Source organism: Hippoglossus hippoglossus, chromosome 16, assembly GCF_009819705.1.
Source record: "Hippoglossus hippoglossus isolate fHipHip1 chromosome 16, fHipHip1.pri, whole genome shotgun sequence".
NCBI classification, from domain to species: Eukaryota; Metazoa; Chordata; class Actinopteri; order Pleuronectiformes; family Pleuronectidae; genus Hippoglossus; species Hippoglossus hippoglossus.
This window is the reverse complement of record NC_047166.1, coordinates 18,116,790-18,133,127: the sequence shown is the minus strand read 5'-3', so window position 1 is coordinate 18,133,127 and position 16,338 is coordinate 18,116,790. Positions and strand designations below refer to the sequence as shown.

The following is a 16,338-nucleotide window of genomic DNA, read 5'->3' as shown; positions in this document are numbered from 1 at the left end:
TCACATTGCTCACTTTATAATGTTCTGAATCTGCCTCCTTCAGGTTTATGAACTGAAAATGAACACTGCTCTCAAACATTCACTGAGGTCTGGACATTTTACTGAAATATCCCGGAGGGGCTGTATGTGAATATGCATATGATTGAGTCAGTTGTTCAGGATGTTTTTCTAAGGGCTGGCAGGAAAGGTTCTGGTAAATGTCTGAGTGAGCTCGTGTGAGAATACAGCAAGAGAATGTCTGGAAAATTCACAGCGAGCGAGTGGGTGTGTTGACGTTTCTAACATGCTATGGTAACTTATGTGGAAGTATACAGATACATCAGGATGAAAAGGAGGTGTCATACATGTTTAAGGCACCAAAGAAGATGTCGAAACCAGTGTTCATTATTTATTATTATTAAAAAAACGATCAAACTTTATACGTCAAGTTTTGCCTCCTGCATGCTCTACCAATGGCGCCACTGCTCACTTAAATGTTATAGATCTACTGCTGTGTTCTATGTGGAAGGCAAACAAAAATAAGTTCAATTCTGAAAACATGAGCCTGGTTGGCACAAACAAGTCTCACTGATCTGAAATCAGTCTCATTAAAACTGCTCATTTGTTATTGACTCACAACTGCAATTGTAATTTTGGAAATAATTTCATTCATGTGTTTCCCCAAATCACTTCAGAGTGGTCATGCTCTCTGATACAAATCCATGATCGTCAAAGATTAATTTTAACCACCCGACATATGAACCCCTCTGATCTAGTCCTGCAGGACACTCGGGCAGTTACTCACTCTGCCCTTTCTCATTCCAAACGAGGTCTCCTGTTAATGTCAATCAATAATGCAGCGCTTAATGGATCAAAGCAACTCAAAGGAATTGACATCTCTGTTTAAAGTCAAAGGGAAAGAAAATTGATTTCTTTTTTTGTTCTCTTCATCATTAGCTCACTGGTCATTTTATACCAGCGCATTAATCAATACGATGGCCAACTGGCAAGTTAATGGCATCTGTCCAGTGACAGCTTAGAATACGAGCACGTTGTTAAACCGATTGGTTTAATATCTTTACCATGACAACAGTTTTCATACAGGAGTTGAAGAGGTGAAGAGGGATGGACACAGAGCTAACCTGCAAACAGCTCAATGCACTTTCAATTCAGGGTTATGTGCAACCCCTTAAGCACAGAACGTCATTAGAGGCAAAGTGTTAACATGGAGGAGGAGGAGATTTTTCCCATCAGGAGCCATTTCAATATTTATAACATCTTTCGTAGGTCATACTGAATTACACTGCTCAATGAAAAATAAGGGAACACTTTAATCACACATAGGATCTCAATGAACACAATATTCATGTCGAAAATCTTTATTGATATACATTGTATAATTCATTTAGAACAAAATAATGGATTCAAAATCACACCCAAATCACAGTGAAAATTTGGAATTACATGCTGATCCAACTTCACATTACAACAACTCTTAAGGTTGTTCAATATTGTGCATGGCCACCACATGCCTGTATGCAATCCCAACATCGTCTTGGCGTGATCCCGATGAGACGGCGGATGGTGTCCTGGGGATCTCCTTCCAGACCTGGATCAAGGCATCTGTGAGCTCCTTGACAGTCTGTGGCACTACTTGGTTGCGACGGATACACTGATACATAATGTCCCAGACGTTCTCAATCGGATTCAGACCTGGGGAACATGAGGGTCAGTCAATGGCATCTATGTCTTTGTCATCCATGAACTGTCTACACACTCTGTGGCCACATAAGGCCGAGCATTGTCCTGCACCAGGAGGAACCCAGGGCACACTGCACCAGCTTACGGTCTGACAATCGCTCTGAGGATTTCATCCCAGGTACCGACCAGCAGTCAGGCTACCGTTGGCTATGACATGGAGGTCTGTGCGACACTCCAAGGATACGCCTCACCAGACCATCATTGACACTCCCCCAAACCGATGATGCGGCAGGCAGCATGAAGTTCGCACCGGCATTTCCAGACTCTTGCCTCATGCCTATCATCAGTGCCCATGTGGACCTGCTCTCATCTGTGTAGAGAACGGGGCGAATGCCAATCGAGCCGCACAGTGCTAGGCTGAGAGCACAGGTCCCACTAAAGGACGTCGAGCCCTCATACCAGCCTCATGAAGTCTGTCCTGTTCTTCTTTGCGTGTAACGGCTGGTCTCCTGGTATCTCCTCCACGCTCTTGAGACTGTGCTGGGAGACGCAGCAAACCTTCTTGCTACCAGTAGTGACATATCAAACTCAGCAATGAGTGAAGAACTGGACATTTCTTGCAGTGTCTAATATTTTGTCAATATCTTGGAGCAGATCAGTCATTTGCTGCAATGGTAAATCAAGACAAACTGAAAGTTAAAATATGTATTATTTTTTAGGTTTAAGCAGCTCTATGGCAGCAACAAGGCTCTTTCACAATTTCTCCTCCTGAAGGAGGTTTTAACGTCTTGGCTATTAAAACTATTCCTCATTCAATTTCTGCTTGGGTGATGCTATACTCCTGTTTGTAAATAACATAGTGTTGAATATTCTGTTTGATTATCTAAGCTAATATCATTTTTGTCAAGCAAATCAATCAGTTTCTAAAACTGAAGGGAAAAAATTTGAGTTTCCTTGAGATGTAAAACAGCATCAATTATTAAACCTTTGCTGCGTTTCACAGGAGAATATCATCATTTTGGAATAAATTTCTTATTTAATTTAATTCCTCATTTATTTCTGAGAGGGTTTAAAGAGACTCTTAGGAGCTCAGGTCAAATCATGTTTTACTCATCAAGCTTCTTACAGATGTAGGAGGGTTGTCTCAATCAAGTGTAACTATCACCAAGCAGTCTCTATAGGAATTGGCTGCCAATTGTCTGTCTTGTTTGGGATTGGCTGTGGTGTAGGTAAATGACTGTTGGGAACAGTATACAGTAAGTCATGCTAAAATATCTGGTTGACCATTTTTGACCATCTACTTTAACTCGTCTCTCGAGCTCAGTGAATAGATTTTATAAAAAAGAGCTGTTTTGCATCACACAGACCAGTTGGTCCTCCACTCCATTCCTTCCAGCCCAGATGTGTTACCATGTGCAGAAATGAATGTCTTCCACCCTTAAAATGAAGTATTATTTTAGTTAAATGAGAAATCCATCAAATACAAGTTCTGACTCATGTACTGAACGTCCTGAAAATGAATTTTATCGTAGATCATCTCTTGACTGCATCTTTTTAATTTGAAAGTTGCTTGAAAATATGAAATTGACACTAAGCAAGTTATGAGTGTTTTTTGTAAGGACGTATGCATTCTAAATCAGTGAATACATTTTAATTTTGCCCTATGATGGTGGTTCATGCACAGACACATCGGTGTAAATAAAAAATAAATTGTCATGTGGTCGTATGATTTTAAATTGTATTTGCAAATTTAGTTGCTTAAATTAATTTTGCCTATTGGCATGAGAAGAGGACGATAACTTGTGAAATGTCTCTAATTTCATCACCGGGCTTTCAGTTAAACATCTTAAGAAATTGGTTGAATCTTACGTAAACTGTTCTCTCATGTCTGAAGTGAACACACTATACTGCTTTTAGTGTAAGGATTTATTAGAAACTGAAAAATCACCTTTGACTGTTTAGACATTTATATTCGCTCCACATACGTTTTTCTTTTCATATACACTGTTAGTTTGAGGAACAACTTTGATAACCACATGCAAATTAACGCACAAGAAGCTTTGGACTTAAGTATTCAGTTGGAAGCAGTTGCCCACAGGGTAAAAAAAAAAGGGAGACTTGTAATGAGAAGCTTGTTGACTGGGAAAATGTGGGCTACAGGAACTGAATGACAAATGTTCTCAACTCATTCAGTCATCTTTAAAGGTACCCCTGAGCAAGGCACTTAACCCCTGAATGCTTTATTTCAAGCCCCGAGTCGAACAGTGGAGAACCAGTGCTCATGTCCAAAACTTTTGGATCTTTGGAGCCCAGCGTCTGTCTGCAGACAACCATACATATTTACATTGAACTTATGGCTTGTTGTTGTTTTTGAATTCAAAGAATCTGATTCAAAGGACCGTTTCAAATAATTTGATAAACTCGTTTCTCTCTCCTGTCATTCTAGACCCCATAAAGACGGCTCAAGGCTCCCTGTCCCTCAAGGCTTACAGGCTCACTCCAAAACTGATGGAGATCTGCAAAGAGAAAGATTTTACACCTGAGGGGTGAGTAGCTCATCAAGTAGCACGCACACATACGGACACTATGTGGATGAGTTTCATGATCACATTCACACTGAAGTGCAGATGCTCTCATAATTTGAGCATATGTATTAACGCAGCGGCTCATATTACTCACAGAAATATAATTTATTTTGCTCTTTTTACTCTGCTTATTCAATGGATACAAATGCAGGCTTGTGCATCCACAGGGGACACATGTGGCTGCAGTCGGAGATGGATGCTGATGATTTATCAGCTCGTCCTTGCCCATCAAACAAATGTACCATGTTTACGCTTTTTCTGACCCCAAGGCTTATCGTAATTGCTTTTAAATTGCAGCTAAAAATGAATGTAATGAGGGGAACTATTTTCCAGGCTGTTCAGGGTAGTCCAACTGCACAAGCTCGCGCATGCATAAACACACGCATGACAAAAACACACACACACGCATTGCCAAATGTAAGCTGAACATGCTCAGTGAAGAAGTCCCTGGGGCATCAAATTGCTTCTCTGTCTCTCTCTCTCTCTCTCTCTGTGTGTGTGTGTGTGTGTGTGTGTGTGTGTGTGTGTGTGTGTGTGTGTGTGTGTGTGTGTGTGTGTGTGTGTGTGTGTGTGTGTGTGTGTGTGTGTGTGTGTGTGTGTGTGAGACAGACATATTTTGAACCCACTAAAAGCAAGTGTATTTGCGGGGAGAAGGGAGACTAAAGATCTGCATCAGTTTTATGTCACTTCCCCATTTCCTCTGTATTTCTCCACCTGTATGTCTTTATTACGAGCCATTCTGTTATTGACCTGTGTTTGGCCCAGAGTCAGAATCCTTCTGATTTCTGCGGCTTTTCATTAGTCCCTATGATTTATTATGGCCCCAATCTGTAGCTATCAGTGTTCCCAATAAGTCCATGATTGAAAGAGGGCAGCTCAGGGAAGGAAAGGGCAATATCGCCCCATTAGAACAATCTTGTCTCTATCTGCTTATTTTCAGAGAGACTGGAAATCTGAATATCAATAATGTGTCCTTTTTTCCAAAGATGCAAAACTTCAAAAGTGTTTCATTTTTTCCCACACAACAGTGTTTGTTGAAAGCACTCCCTTTCATGTTGGCGTATTTGATGTTACATAAGCTTGCATATATTGTGCACCTTTTTGAAATGAAAGGCAGGGATAGATGAGTGCTGAATAGACCCATCCCTTTGAACTGCTCTCCAAGTCCGCTGGACTATGGATGCAGTGGTCAATAGACTCCACTTCAGCACACAATCTAAAGCGTCAAATTAGTCAGCCTGTGGAGTCAACCTTTGGCTTTGTCCAGCGGGGACCGACTTGGAAAGAGCATGGCATTAAGTGTGTGCTAAGTCCAGTAGGGTTGAGCAATTTGTCCTGCCTGCAGTGTGCTGTCCTTCCATTTCCTCATAGACACCTTTTTTATATCACTCTGTGGGTATTTGAAAAGGTCATAATATGCAAGAAATGTTTTAAAGCACTCCAGATGGATAATTGTGCCAATATGTATAACAAACAGCATTCATAACATTATAGATTTTTCTTATAGACTGCTGTTATCCATACAGATTTTTGTCCTCCACACTCAGAGCCTGAGGCAGGGTTGTCCACTTCCGTTGCCTTTAAGTCTCATCTTAAAGTTTGCCCGAGGTGATGCTCTACTCTGAATACAAAACAGCATTTATCAAAATTACCGTAGCAGAATCAAATGATGCTCCACAACGCTATTTATCACACAGGCAAGCATAGTATAAACATCTGTTTGTGGTACAGTGCACATGGTGGATTAATGCAGCAGGCGTATTGATCCCAAAACAAGCAACACGTCGAACAAGCCAACATTAGACATATACAGACATTAGTTTGTAGCTCATGCACTGTGCACAAGTGACAGACTGAACCAACGCACTCAGTCAATGCTATTGGATTTATGTGAGACATTAAGCAAAGTTTGAAGTTCCATTTTGTGTTAACAAGCCCATGTCAGAGAAAGAGCGAGGCAGAGAGATATGCAGCTTTTAGATCCCGAGGAACAAGAAGATGTGGTTAAAGTCGCTCAGTGCTCTGCACACTTATCAGCACGGCCCATAAAAAATGTAATTTATGCTACTGAGTCGAACAGTGCTTGGGGTAAGCGATATGCACATCCTATCGTATCACACCATTCTTCGATATCAAATGCAACATGCATAACGTTATGATTCATATTTGCTTTTATATGGCTGAGATTCAGTTTACTTCGAAGTACAACATTAGTGGCAAGAGCAAAATACCTGTGTGTAATGAGAAACAAACACTGACAAAAAACAAGCCTGGAGGTAGAGCAACTGTTGACCACACCCACTCAGTTTACTTAAAAATATTCCGATTGGTCATGAATCGGCTACGATCTGGGTTTTTATTGGAATGACTTTTGTTTGTTACTGACTAACGATCCCCACTGATTTCACTCATTTAATCTCAAGGCATAAACACAAATGGTTTTCTCAGATAAAATATGTATTTCCCGGGGTTTTTGCAGTATAGATGTCTATCCACACAATAGAAACAACCGTGTTGCTGTTACACTATAGTGGTTTTCAGACATTAACTCCAGTATGTACATACAACGGGCTTCGGTTTTTCTCTGGAGTTTGCATTTCTCACCTAAAGAGAGATTCTCCAGTTAGATGCATTCACAATGACACAGACAACTCCCGAGCATGAAGGAGGCAGAGTGCAATGTGTGTGTTCTGCTACAGATATCGCATGTTTTTTTTTTATAGCACATAGACACAAGGGTCGTCCCTCTTGATATCTTTGTCTGTGTTTTCTATGTTTGTGGCACCGCTTTTTCATCCTGATATTTGTATTATTTTTTGTTATTTTCAGTTTATAAACTTAATCAAATCACTGACTCGCGGTGAATCCTCAGGAGGATCTTCTGCTGTTGTCACGAGGGCTAATTCGGACGTTCTCCGGAGTTTTTACTAATGGGCTGGCAGGAAAAAACTCTTTTAATTCATAGTAGGAATTTGAAGAGATTAGAATTAGAGACTAGAATTTAGAAGTGTTATTGCAATCGCTTTCAGTCTCATTGGAGGTGGCTCAAACAACATGTCTACATCGCCAGTGTGATGGTAATTGTGTCATAAATTGTCGTAAATTCTGACATTCTTCTCCTCCTCTTTCCTGTCCCTCGCTCTCCAGCTTGAAGAAGGCCAACATCGGCTTCGAGCATATGTTCGAGGAGGTGCCCATCATCATCAAGAATTCCCACCTCATCAGTGTAATGTTGTGGGAGCTGGAGGACAAGTCCACGGTCGCCGACAAGCACGAACTGCTCAACCTCTCAAGCAGGTCAGACATAAAAGCACGCAGCCATTTACCATGAGGGCCTAAGGCTAGACTGCTCGGTTGTAAAAAAAACGTTAGGAGAGAATATAGGTACATTTGATATCTGGATTAACAATTCCGCACAGGTTTTCCTCAAGGGATCAACATTTACAAGGTGCTTCTGCATGGTCTTGTGGGGAATTGTGTGCGTTTATCAACATCTGTCCTCTGTAAAAGCCTCTGACCTTCAATCCGGCTGTACATTTTTCTAATCTAACATTGCGGGGAACACGTAGGGGATCTAACAGATATCACTGCTGTGGATGCTCAGGAGGGATTTTAGTTCTCTCGATTTTGTATATACACATAGAGACGTTAATTCCATATCAAAATGTTTTGTTTGTTTTCAAGTTTTAATGCTCCTGTGAAAATCATGCAAAATTCTAATGTTTTATGGAAGTTTATTAGATTTTGATTGGAGGAAGCTTTTCAAACTTAATAATTAAACTGTCTGCCTCATGGTGTTTGTAGGAGCACGATCCAACATGAAAAAATGATCAATCTCATCAGTCTCTGTGCAAAATCATTCTACGGTCAAATCCAGGAAATAGAGGTTATTGATGGAAGTTACACCCCCCCTCCCCCAACCATCCAACACCAAGCAAAGTGTCACATTAATATGATTCATTTGCTCTTGGTATACCAATAGAATTGTGAATTCATAGCTACAGAAGAATGCAGTTCTCAGTTCTGGAAAGTGTCTTAAAAGCCTTCTTCAAAAGTGCATCACGGTATCTCTTAAAACCTACAGGCTGCTTTCACAGACATGAGTTAAAGCTACTTCTAAATTAAAATTGATTTGACATTAGAGAACTCCTGGGCATTAATCCATGTCTTCTGCTCTGTTCTAAACTGTACCAGATCGGAGGAAATAATACGAGGTCTATAGATGTATTCTTGCTTCCTGTTGCCCACCATACATGGCTTCACTGCTGTTTCCAAATACTTCTTAGGAAGGCTGTTTTATCTTTTTGTTGTCCTCACGCAAATCACATGAAAAGACAAATGTGAAAGTTAATTTATCTGAATAAGAATTGTTTTGTCGCCAACGCTCAAGCCTGTTAAAAACAAATAAAAGAAAGGTTTACTGATTTACACGTTCCTTCATTACAATGAGCACAGCCCAGATCAGATTCATAAATTGAACACTCCGCTGACAACTCTCATGCAGATGGGTTCAGATTTGGCGGACCAGCAATGTCACATGAGCTGAAGTACTCTGAGGAGAGAACGCACCGAGCTGAGCAACAAACTACACGCTCTGTGTTTGTTGTAATGAAGAAATATGTCACCCAGTGCAGCGTTATGGCTCTTTTATCTGTTTTTAATAGTTTCCTGAGGATAATGGAGTTATATGGTACATAGGCATAAGCTATATAAGGCTCCACAGATGCCGACTTGTTAGCAGAATAAATTCTCTGTTGGTTTTGGTCTTTTCATGGGATTTGTTGATAATAATAAAAAGTATACAAATACCACCAGCCTAATTCTATAAACCATATTTCAACCATCTGGGACAGCAGTACCAGGTGGGTGGGGGAACACAGTAGCTGGACTCCTGTGTGTGTGTGTCATGGAGATTTAGTTGAGCAGCCACAAACATGATGAGGTCCTAAGTAGCTAACACCTAATTCATGTCAATTCACAATTACATCATTAACAACACATTTTTCATTCCACCACTTTAGTTGAGGGGCCAGTCATGTCCAACCGTGAAGTCGTGAGAAGCAAATGTTTACTTAATGATCCCTACAGTTCTTGGATGTCAGCAAAAATTGCGAGCTACTGATCAATTTGTGGGTTTGTCCATTTACCTGCAGGCACCATGAACACATTAACACACGCTCAATAAAAAAGCAAACGTCATTTTAAGAGACCATCATTTTTATGATGACGTACTCGTCTTAGTTGATGGCTTGATCATAGGATGTTATTGCATGCAGGTGACAAATGGAAGAATTTAAATTCATGTTAATAATTCCTGAATCGAGAGGTTCTTGCATGAATTCATGATAATTCATGTACCCATTCTATGAAGTGTACCACAGAGGGGGTGTTTTATGCATCGTAATACCTGTAATATGCACAATATAGTTAAACCAAACTCTAACAGGTATTTATTGCTTGGATCAGATCTGCACACAGAGTTTAGTTTGAGTTCCTTTTCCATTTGAGACGACTTATTTGATTTCTGGAGCTTACTGTTGTGCCTCTGGGTCACTATTGGATGTTTGATTGAGATATACAGTCTAAAAAAAGGTACAGTAAATGCCACATATAAATGTCAGAGCGTATTTATTCCGAAAGCTCTCCAAAAGCAGGACTCGCCATCAAACTTTGTCTTCCATTACTAATGAGTGCAATATGAGCAAGCATCACCCCACCATATCCTCTCACAGCCTCTTTAAGTCTTGCATTTAGATCTCAGAGGCATCGGCATCAGTCTCGGGAGAATTTATCAGCAATCATTTATGGAGATAAACCGCTGCAAGTGGAGCAACAGCTGTGAAGCCGCTAATCAAAAAGCCTCCCAGGGGCAGGTGGGAGAAATTAGCACAATAACGACTCGCAGACCTGATTCACACTCTGTTAGCACACAAAATGCACCGCGCTTAGTTGTACACTGCAGTGGAACCCATCAGGAGTTGTTGTGATTCTCATCATCTGTGTCCTGTAACACAAGTAAGCCATCAAGTAAATGAATTGTTTCACAGCTCTGTAGAATGCATCCTCGTGGCCAGCCAAGCTTTGCAGCCGCAGTCCTTTTCTTACAAATTGTCAAATAGACTTGAAGGAGAATGGCTCGCTTTTCTTTCATATCGCTCCATTTTGAAGACGACTACTCAGAGGTCCAAACAAAGCTTCAGATATGACGCGAAATGGAGAAGAGGCAGCCCAGCCCTCCCCGTAGGTTTGTCGGGATGACTGCCGATGGGATGTCTGGCGAGATGAAATTGTTTCCTGAAGTTGTCAGATTGCTACGCAGCTCTGTCCTTGTGTTGGATTGTAGCGTCCGTCTCTCTACATCTTCTGCTGACAGCCCCACCCTTTTCTCCTCATTTCCACTCCTTCAAAAAGTAAACGATAATGGGTTTTATTTAATGTTTTTTTCCCTTTTGTCTCATTTTCCAATCTGCAGCCCCATTTGTCAATGTCATCTATGTCTAGGGCTGAGTGAATGCAGTTTCACTCTGGCAAACAGGGTTGTTCTTACCACAGATGATGATGTTGATCGTGGTGATGGATTGCATGAATGGAAATTCATTTATGTAGCTTTTACCCCCAAACAGGCTTGAAATGGCTCTTTGTTACACAGGAGCCTATATACGTCACATCTAAAAGCGCTTGTAGTGTAGGCCAATCTTACATGGTCTTTAATGAGGGTGATCCGATCAGGATGTTTGGGGCCGATCACCCATCACTGGGTCTATGTCCCTGTTTACGCCTGATTATATGATATTATGTGCCACCTTTGGTGATATAAGTAACCCGTTTGCAAAGATTACCACAACACTACTGAGCACCCACTGGGACACGTTTTTTTTTACACAAGTAAAGAAATAACTTCATGTGTAACGTTTGCCGAATTTACAAGAAGGCTCAAATGATTAAGAATTAGTCGTAGACAGCGGTTCACAAACTTTATAAAGTTTAAACAAGAGCATAAACACATCACAGAGAAGCAAATGGTGATCAGACAGCGTGCTTCATGTGCACGTCAGGTGCGTCTCATTTTGAAAGCCTTTGTATCATGTAGCATTTATTTAACTATATTAACATTGTATAAAATCAAGGAATGGGAAAGTATCATGAATTCATTGGCAACAGTTTATTATTGGCAGGGCAACAGCTGCTTAACTTTAGCTTAACTTTCCTGTGGAATCAATAAAATGCTGCGCATGTGCATCTCAACAGAGATGAGAAGAGAGATGCCTCACTCGCTACCTATTTCCACCATCAGCTCCTGGAATCAAATGAAAAGGTTACAATACAATAGTATTTACTGGAAGAAAAAAAATGAGTGAGCCATCTCGATTCCTTATCATCTCTGTTGAGAGTTGCACTTCCTGAGTGACAGCTGTTGGTTTTGCCTCATCTGATCGGCGTTTATAGAGATCGCTGTTCAAAGTAATAAGAGGGAATATCAACCGATAACAACCGGTGGCCAATCAATCGGAGCACCCTTAGTCTTTAACCATCTTCACAGTTCTCCTCATAGTTAACTGTAAATTATCCTTCAAACCTCATAATTACTCTCTGTTGTCCAGTATGAATAGAGCTACATCATCAAACCATTAGCCACTGTCTGATTAGCGTCATTGGCTGTCTGTACTGAAATGTACGAAAATAGAAAGATATGTAAACATAGCTTCATGCTCTGTAGAAATATGATGATATATTCAATAGGGGAGAAGTTGATCGGGAGCAGGCACAGAGAACAAGAAGAAGACTTTATTCAGGCTGCAGCTAAAGAGGGAATGAGACAAGAGGGAAGAAGAGAGGAGAAATAACGGAAAATAGGGTCACAAAGGAGGTGGTGACAGAAATGATACTGTGAATAAAATACTCTGAGGAAAAATGACCCTTGACAGACGAAATTGATTCAGTGAGACGGTGCTTTTGATCACCGGGCAATAATATTCCTGTCTATGATGATTCCTTTCCATAATGGAATAGTTACAACTGTGCTGTAGGCTATTCAGTCGCATCAAAGTTATATGATATGAATACGTGTGAAAATGTAGTATAAAAATGTGTTTTATGAATACTTAATTTTATATTTTGCCAAGACAACAGTGTACACCAGTGCTGGGACAATGTTCGATTTGCAATGTCCTCTTTAAAACCCTGCACTGCTGCAGAAGCACGTCTGTTGGTTTGTGTTGGGCCTCAGTCCATCAGTGAAAAAGGCTCCATCACTGAAAACAGTCATTGTAAGAAGGGAAGTCACTTCCTTGGCAGCTTTGTTAAACAACTCCTCTGAACTTTCAATTTACTGAATGTCGGCCTATTTTTGCTTGCACATCAATACCGATTTAGAAGTTGTCCTCTGCTGTCCTCTGTGAATATGAGCATGTGGGGCCGAGCACACATACAGTATGGGCAGCCATTGAACCCGGCGTTGAAACAGAATTGGTGATCGTAGGAACTGCCTCGATAGACTTTGATTTCTAATTCAGGATTGATCGGAAGGTTCACTGACACCTCTGAATAATTAAACTCTTTGGAGTTTATGGTCAGACACTGGGCAGTCTTGAATAGATTATTCAGCATGTAGGTTTTTTCAACCAGGTGTAACTGTTAGTCCCATCTTTCAGTGTTAGGAAATACTTAACCCTTTTGAAGTGTGTTTATCATACACAAAAAAAACTGAAAATGTCTTTGAAGTGGATGAAGAATTTCATAATATTTATTTTATTTTGCAATCAACATTGCATTCTCAATTCAGTTATGGTAGCTCAAAATATCAAATAGAGGTCCAGTGGATTCATATAACCCTTTACCACGTGGCAAGGACTCATACACAAGCCCTTCAATTTCACAATGTACTGCAAAAGATAATATGAAAACCTGATATTAAAATAACACACACACAAGATAAATGACTTGATGTATACAGACAGATGACGAAGAATTTTAACCCATCTGTAAATAACCGACAGATGTTTTCAAGGATCCTGCTCTAATGATTTCCATTGCATATATTATAAATGTACACCACACAAAGTGCAGAAGTCAGAACTAACAGACGTTTGATGTTAGATTATAAACTGATTTCGTCTGTCACTCATGTTGCAGTTTGTGAATAATATGATACCATAACAATTCCCCTTTTACTTTCATTTCTTATCACCTTCGTAGCACCAAATATACTGGATTCATAACTGTATTGTAGTAAGTTTTATGAGTGTGTTGTTCAAACATTACTTTTTTTTATTGTGCCACCCCTAAAGCCCGCCCAAAGTTGTTTGCTCATTGTTATAATTGACTCAGGATTCTGTTGAGAGATGAAGTCTATAGAGCTACTGTGACAAAGTGAAGCAATTTAACTAAAGTCATGTTTGTTATGTCGGAAAAGTAGCCTTAGAATTGTTAGATACAAAAATTTGCTACAAAGGAAATCTGCACTGATTAAAAAGGCATATTTGATTGAGTGAGTTCAATTCTGGGTTCAGTGGATCTTGTTTCTCAGCGGTACCAAAACTTTGCTATCTGTATTAATACACCATAAAGAAAGGTATTCCCAATCAATAGTTTCAAGGTAACAGCTGTGGAGACGGTGACAGGTTTTTTTTTTTTTAAGTCCAAGAAATTGAGGGTGGGTAAATTATTTCTCGACAAGATGATTTTTTTTTTTTTTGCTTGCAACAGAAGATGGAGCGTGTGAGGAGCCAGGGGAGCGAGAGAGAAATATTGATTTATAAAAATTGGTAATTGAAAAATCTCACAGCAGAGAGGACAGTAGCTGAAATCACCCAAACCTCTCTCCACTCTGCCTCCACATAATCACAGAAACAATAAAACACACACAAAACAGTTATGTCGGCGCCAGTGCACACACAGCCCAAACATACACAGGGGCTGGCATTCCTTGCGGGTACAATTGTCATTTAAATAAACAAGTCAGAATCTGTTTTCCCACAGTTACGTGCTGCATTATGTAGCACCCAAAACATTCATAAATAAGACAATATCGTGTAATTCCACAGAGGAAAGTAGAAGAGGGAGAAGATTTGAAGTAGAGCACTGCAGCCTGGCCAAGGTTGAAGTTAAGGCAGTAGTGAGATATCCTGTTAAAAACAGGGCTCATGGGAGGAGAGAGAAGAGGATGTTTGTTAGCATTGTCAGCACAGAAGTGTTGGGCTGGGGGGGCGGGGGGGATATGAGGAACATGAGCAGAGACATGTAGCACAGGGACAAGAGGACCGGTCCAGGGGTCTGAGTACAGTCAAACCCCAGGAGAAAGGTTTCCTGTCGGATCTCTTTCAGGACAAATAGGAGCCACTCTGGAAGACGGGGAACTCGTAGATTAGGTGTGTTCAGTCCCATCCGATGTGGATACAGCATTCTTAGACTGCAACGTCTGACCACAGGCTTTTGTATGTACACCTGGCACTAAGATTTCTTGTTATCTCAGTTCTCCCCACACTGTGATTTTAGTATGTAAATTGGTGCGGCAGAGCTGGCGGACTTGCCAAGAAATTTCAAATGTTCCAGGTTGTTTGCAGCCTTTGCTGTCTTTTTGCCAGATTTTTAAGATGGTGAAAGCAGTGGAAAATGTTAACTCGTCTCAAACAAACCAACCAACACACAGGGCAAAACTATAATCTCCTGGGTGGAGGTAATTAGTATGTGGTATCTGGAAGATCAGAAACGAGGGTGAATAAAATGATGTATGTCATTGCTGCTGACACTCACTGATGGCTGTACAAAAATGTGCGAATGACATACTGACATTTTTCTTTCCAGCAATCACTTGGAGAAGAGCCTTCAGCTTCTGATGGACAGAGTCGATGACATGAGCCAAGACATTGTCAAATTTAACACCTACAGCCGCAACCTGAGTAAGCAACAGCAGCAGAAACACCAGGTAACTCTCACGCATTCACACACAAACACACTCACCAATGCGCACACACCACCTACACACACAATCAGCAAGCAGCAGCAGCCGAGGCACCTACCGCCACAAACTCTGGAGGAAAACCGCAGTTATATTTCTCTCAGACATGGACACAACTAGTTGTAGCCGTAATACCAGTAGGCAAGAAGCAGAAGCACCAAGTTGTGTGTGTGTGTGCGCACACACACAGAGTCCACCAGGCTCACAAACACCCACTTAAAATCCACAGCGGTAACTACAGTAAACAGCAAAGGTTAAAGATATATTAACATTTATTGTGTCTGTGAAAGCAATGTATACTCACATTGATGTATGTGGATATTCCATAGACATATCACTGTCAGCTGAAGACAGGCAATGCTGATGATGATCAGATGATCAAATGAACATTAATGAAGTCTTCCACTTCAGTGTCCTTCTTCTTCTTTTTTTTTGATTTTCGAATGATTGTGATTTGAATAACAAATAAACTGGACATGGGGCCCAAATTAGGCAGGGTCCAATTTATATTCGGTCTGGTTGGGTTCAATTGTAGAGCTTCAGGTTTCCGCTCTGTGAGTCAGATCTCTCTGGAGACCACTAATCCGGGCAGCAGGCTGGCTTTTAACTCGCTTAATTAATATACCATAAAAAGCACTGATTATAGAACAACTGCCAGAAAATACAGTCGCACAAATGTTGCCTGATCCTTTTTTTACAATAGAAGCATTCATTTCAAACAGAAAATCCCCACCACCAGCACGAGTACTGCTAACTTCCAGCTCAGACACAGGTTTAAAAGTAATTTTCTGTTGTTTTGAGCTGACACTAATGAGATAAGAATGACTAATGTTAACCTTCAAATATCTGTCATAGTCTTATCACCCTCCACCTCACTGCAGCTGCTGACACGTGCCCATTGCAGATCAGCATCACTCGAATTTCAAACACGCCTCGCCTCCACGTGTTGCATTACTTTTCCTGTCAGGAATTGTTCATTTTTTATCACCATGGGGGTTACATCCATGCTAGAGTCATTCGTTTATCCATATATATAGAAAATGTAGTGCAGGGGGTGATTTAAATCATTCGTCACAAGCCTCTGTCCGACAATCTCCATATACCGTTTGCACCAAG

The 16,338-nt window shown here is 40.6% G+C and overlaps 1 protein-coding gene across 1 annotated transcript in view; it reads left to right on the top strand.

Annotated features, from left to right (window-relative positions):
* LOC117776953 (eukaryotic translation initiation factor 3 subunit H) overlaps positions 1 to 16,338 on the top strand; it is a 57,174-nt gene that overhangs the window by 35,807 nt on the left and 5,029 nt on the right. Inside the window, exons 4-6 of the mRNA XM_034611385.1 lie at positions 4,127 to 4,226; positions 7,413 to 7,562; positions 15,069 to 15,189. Coding sequence (XP_034467276.1) covers positions 4,127 to 4,226; positions 7,413 to 7,562; positions 15,069 to 15,189 — 371 coding nt within the window. The remainder of the gene's footprint in view (positions 1 to 4,126; positions 4,227 to 7,412; positions 7,563 to 15,068; positions 15,190 to 16,338) is intronic.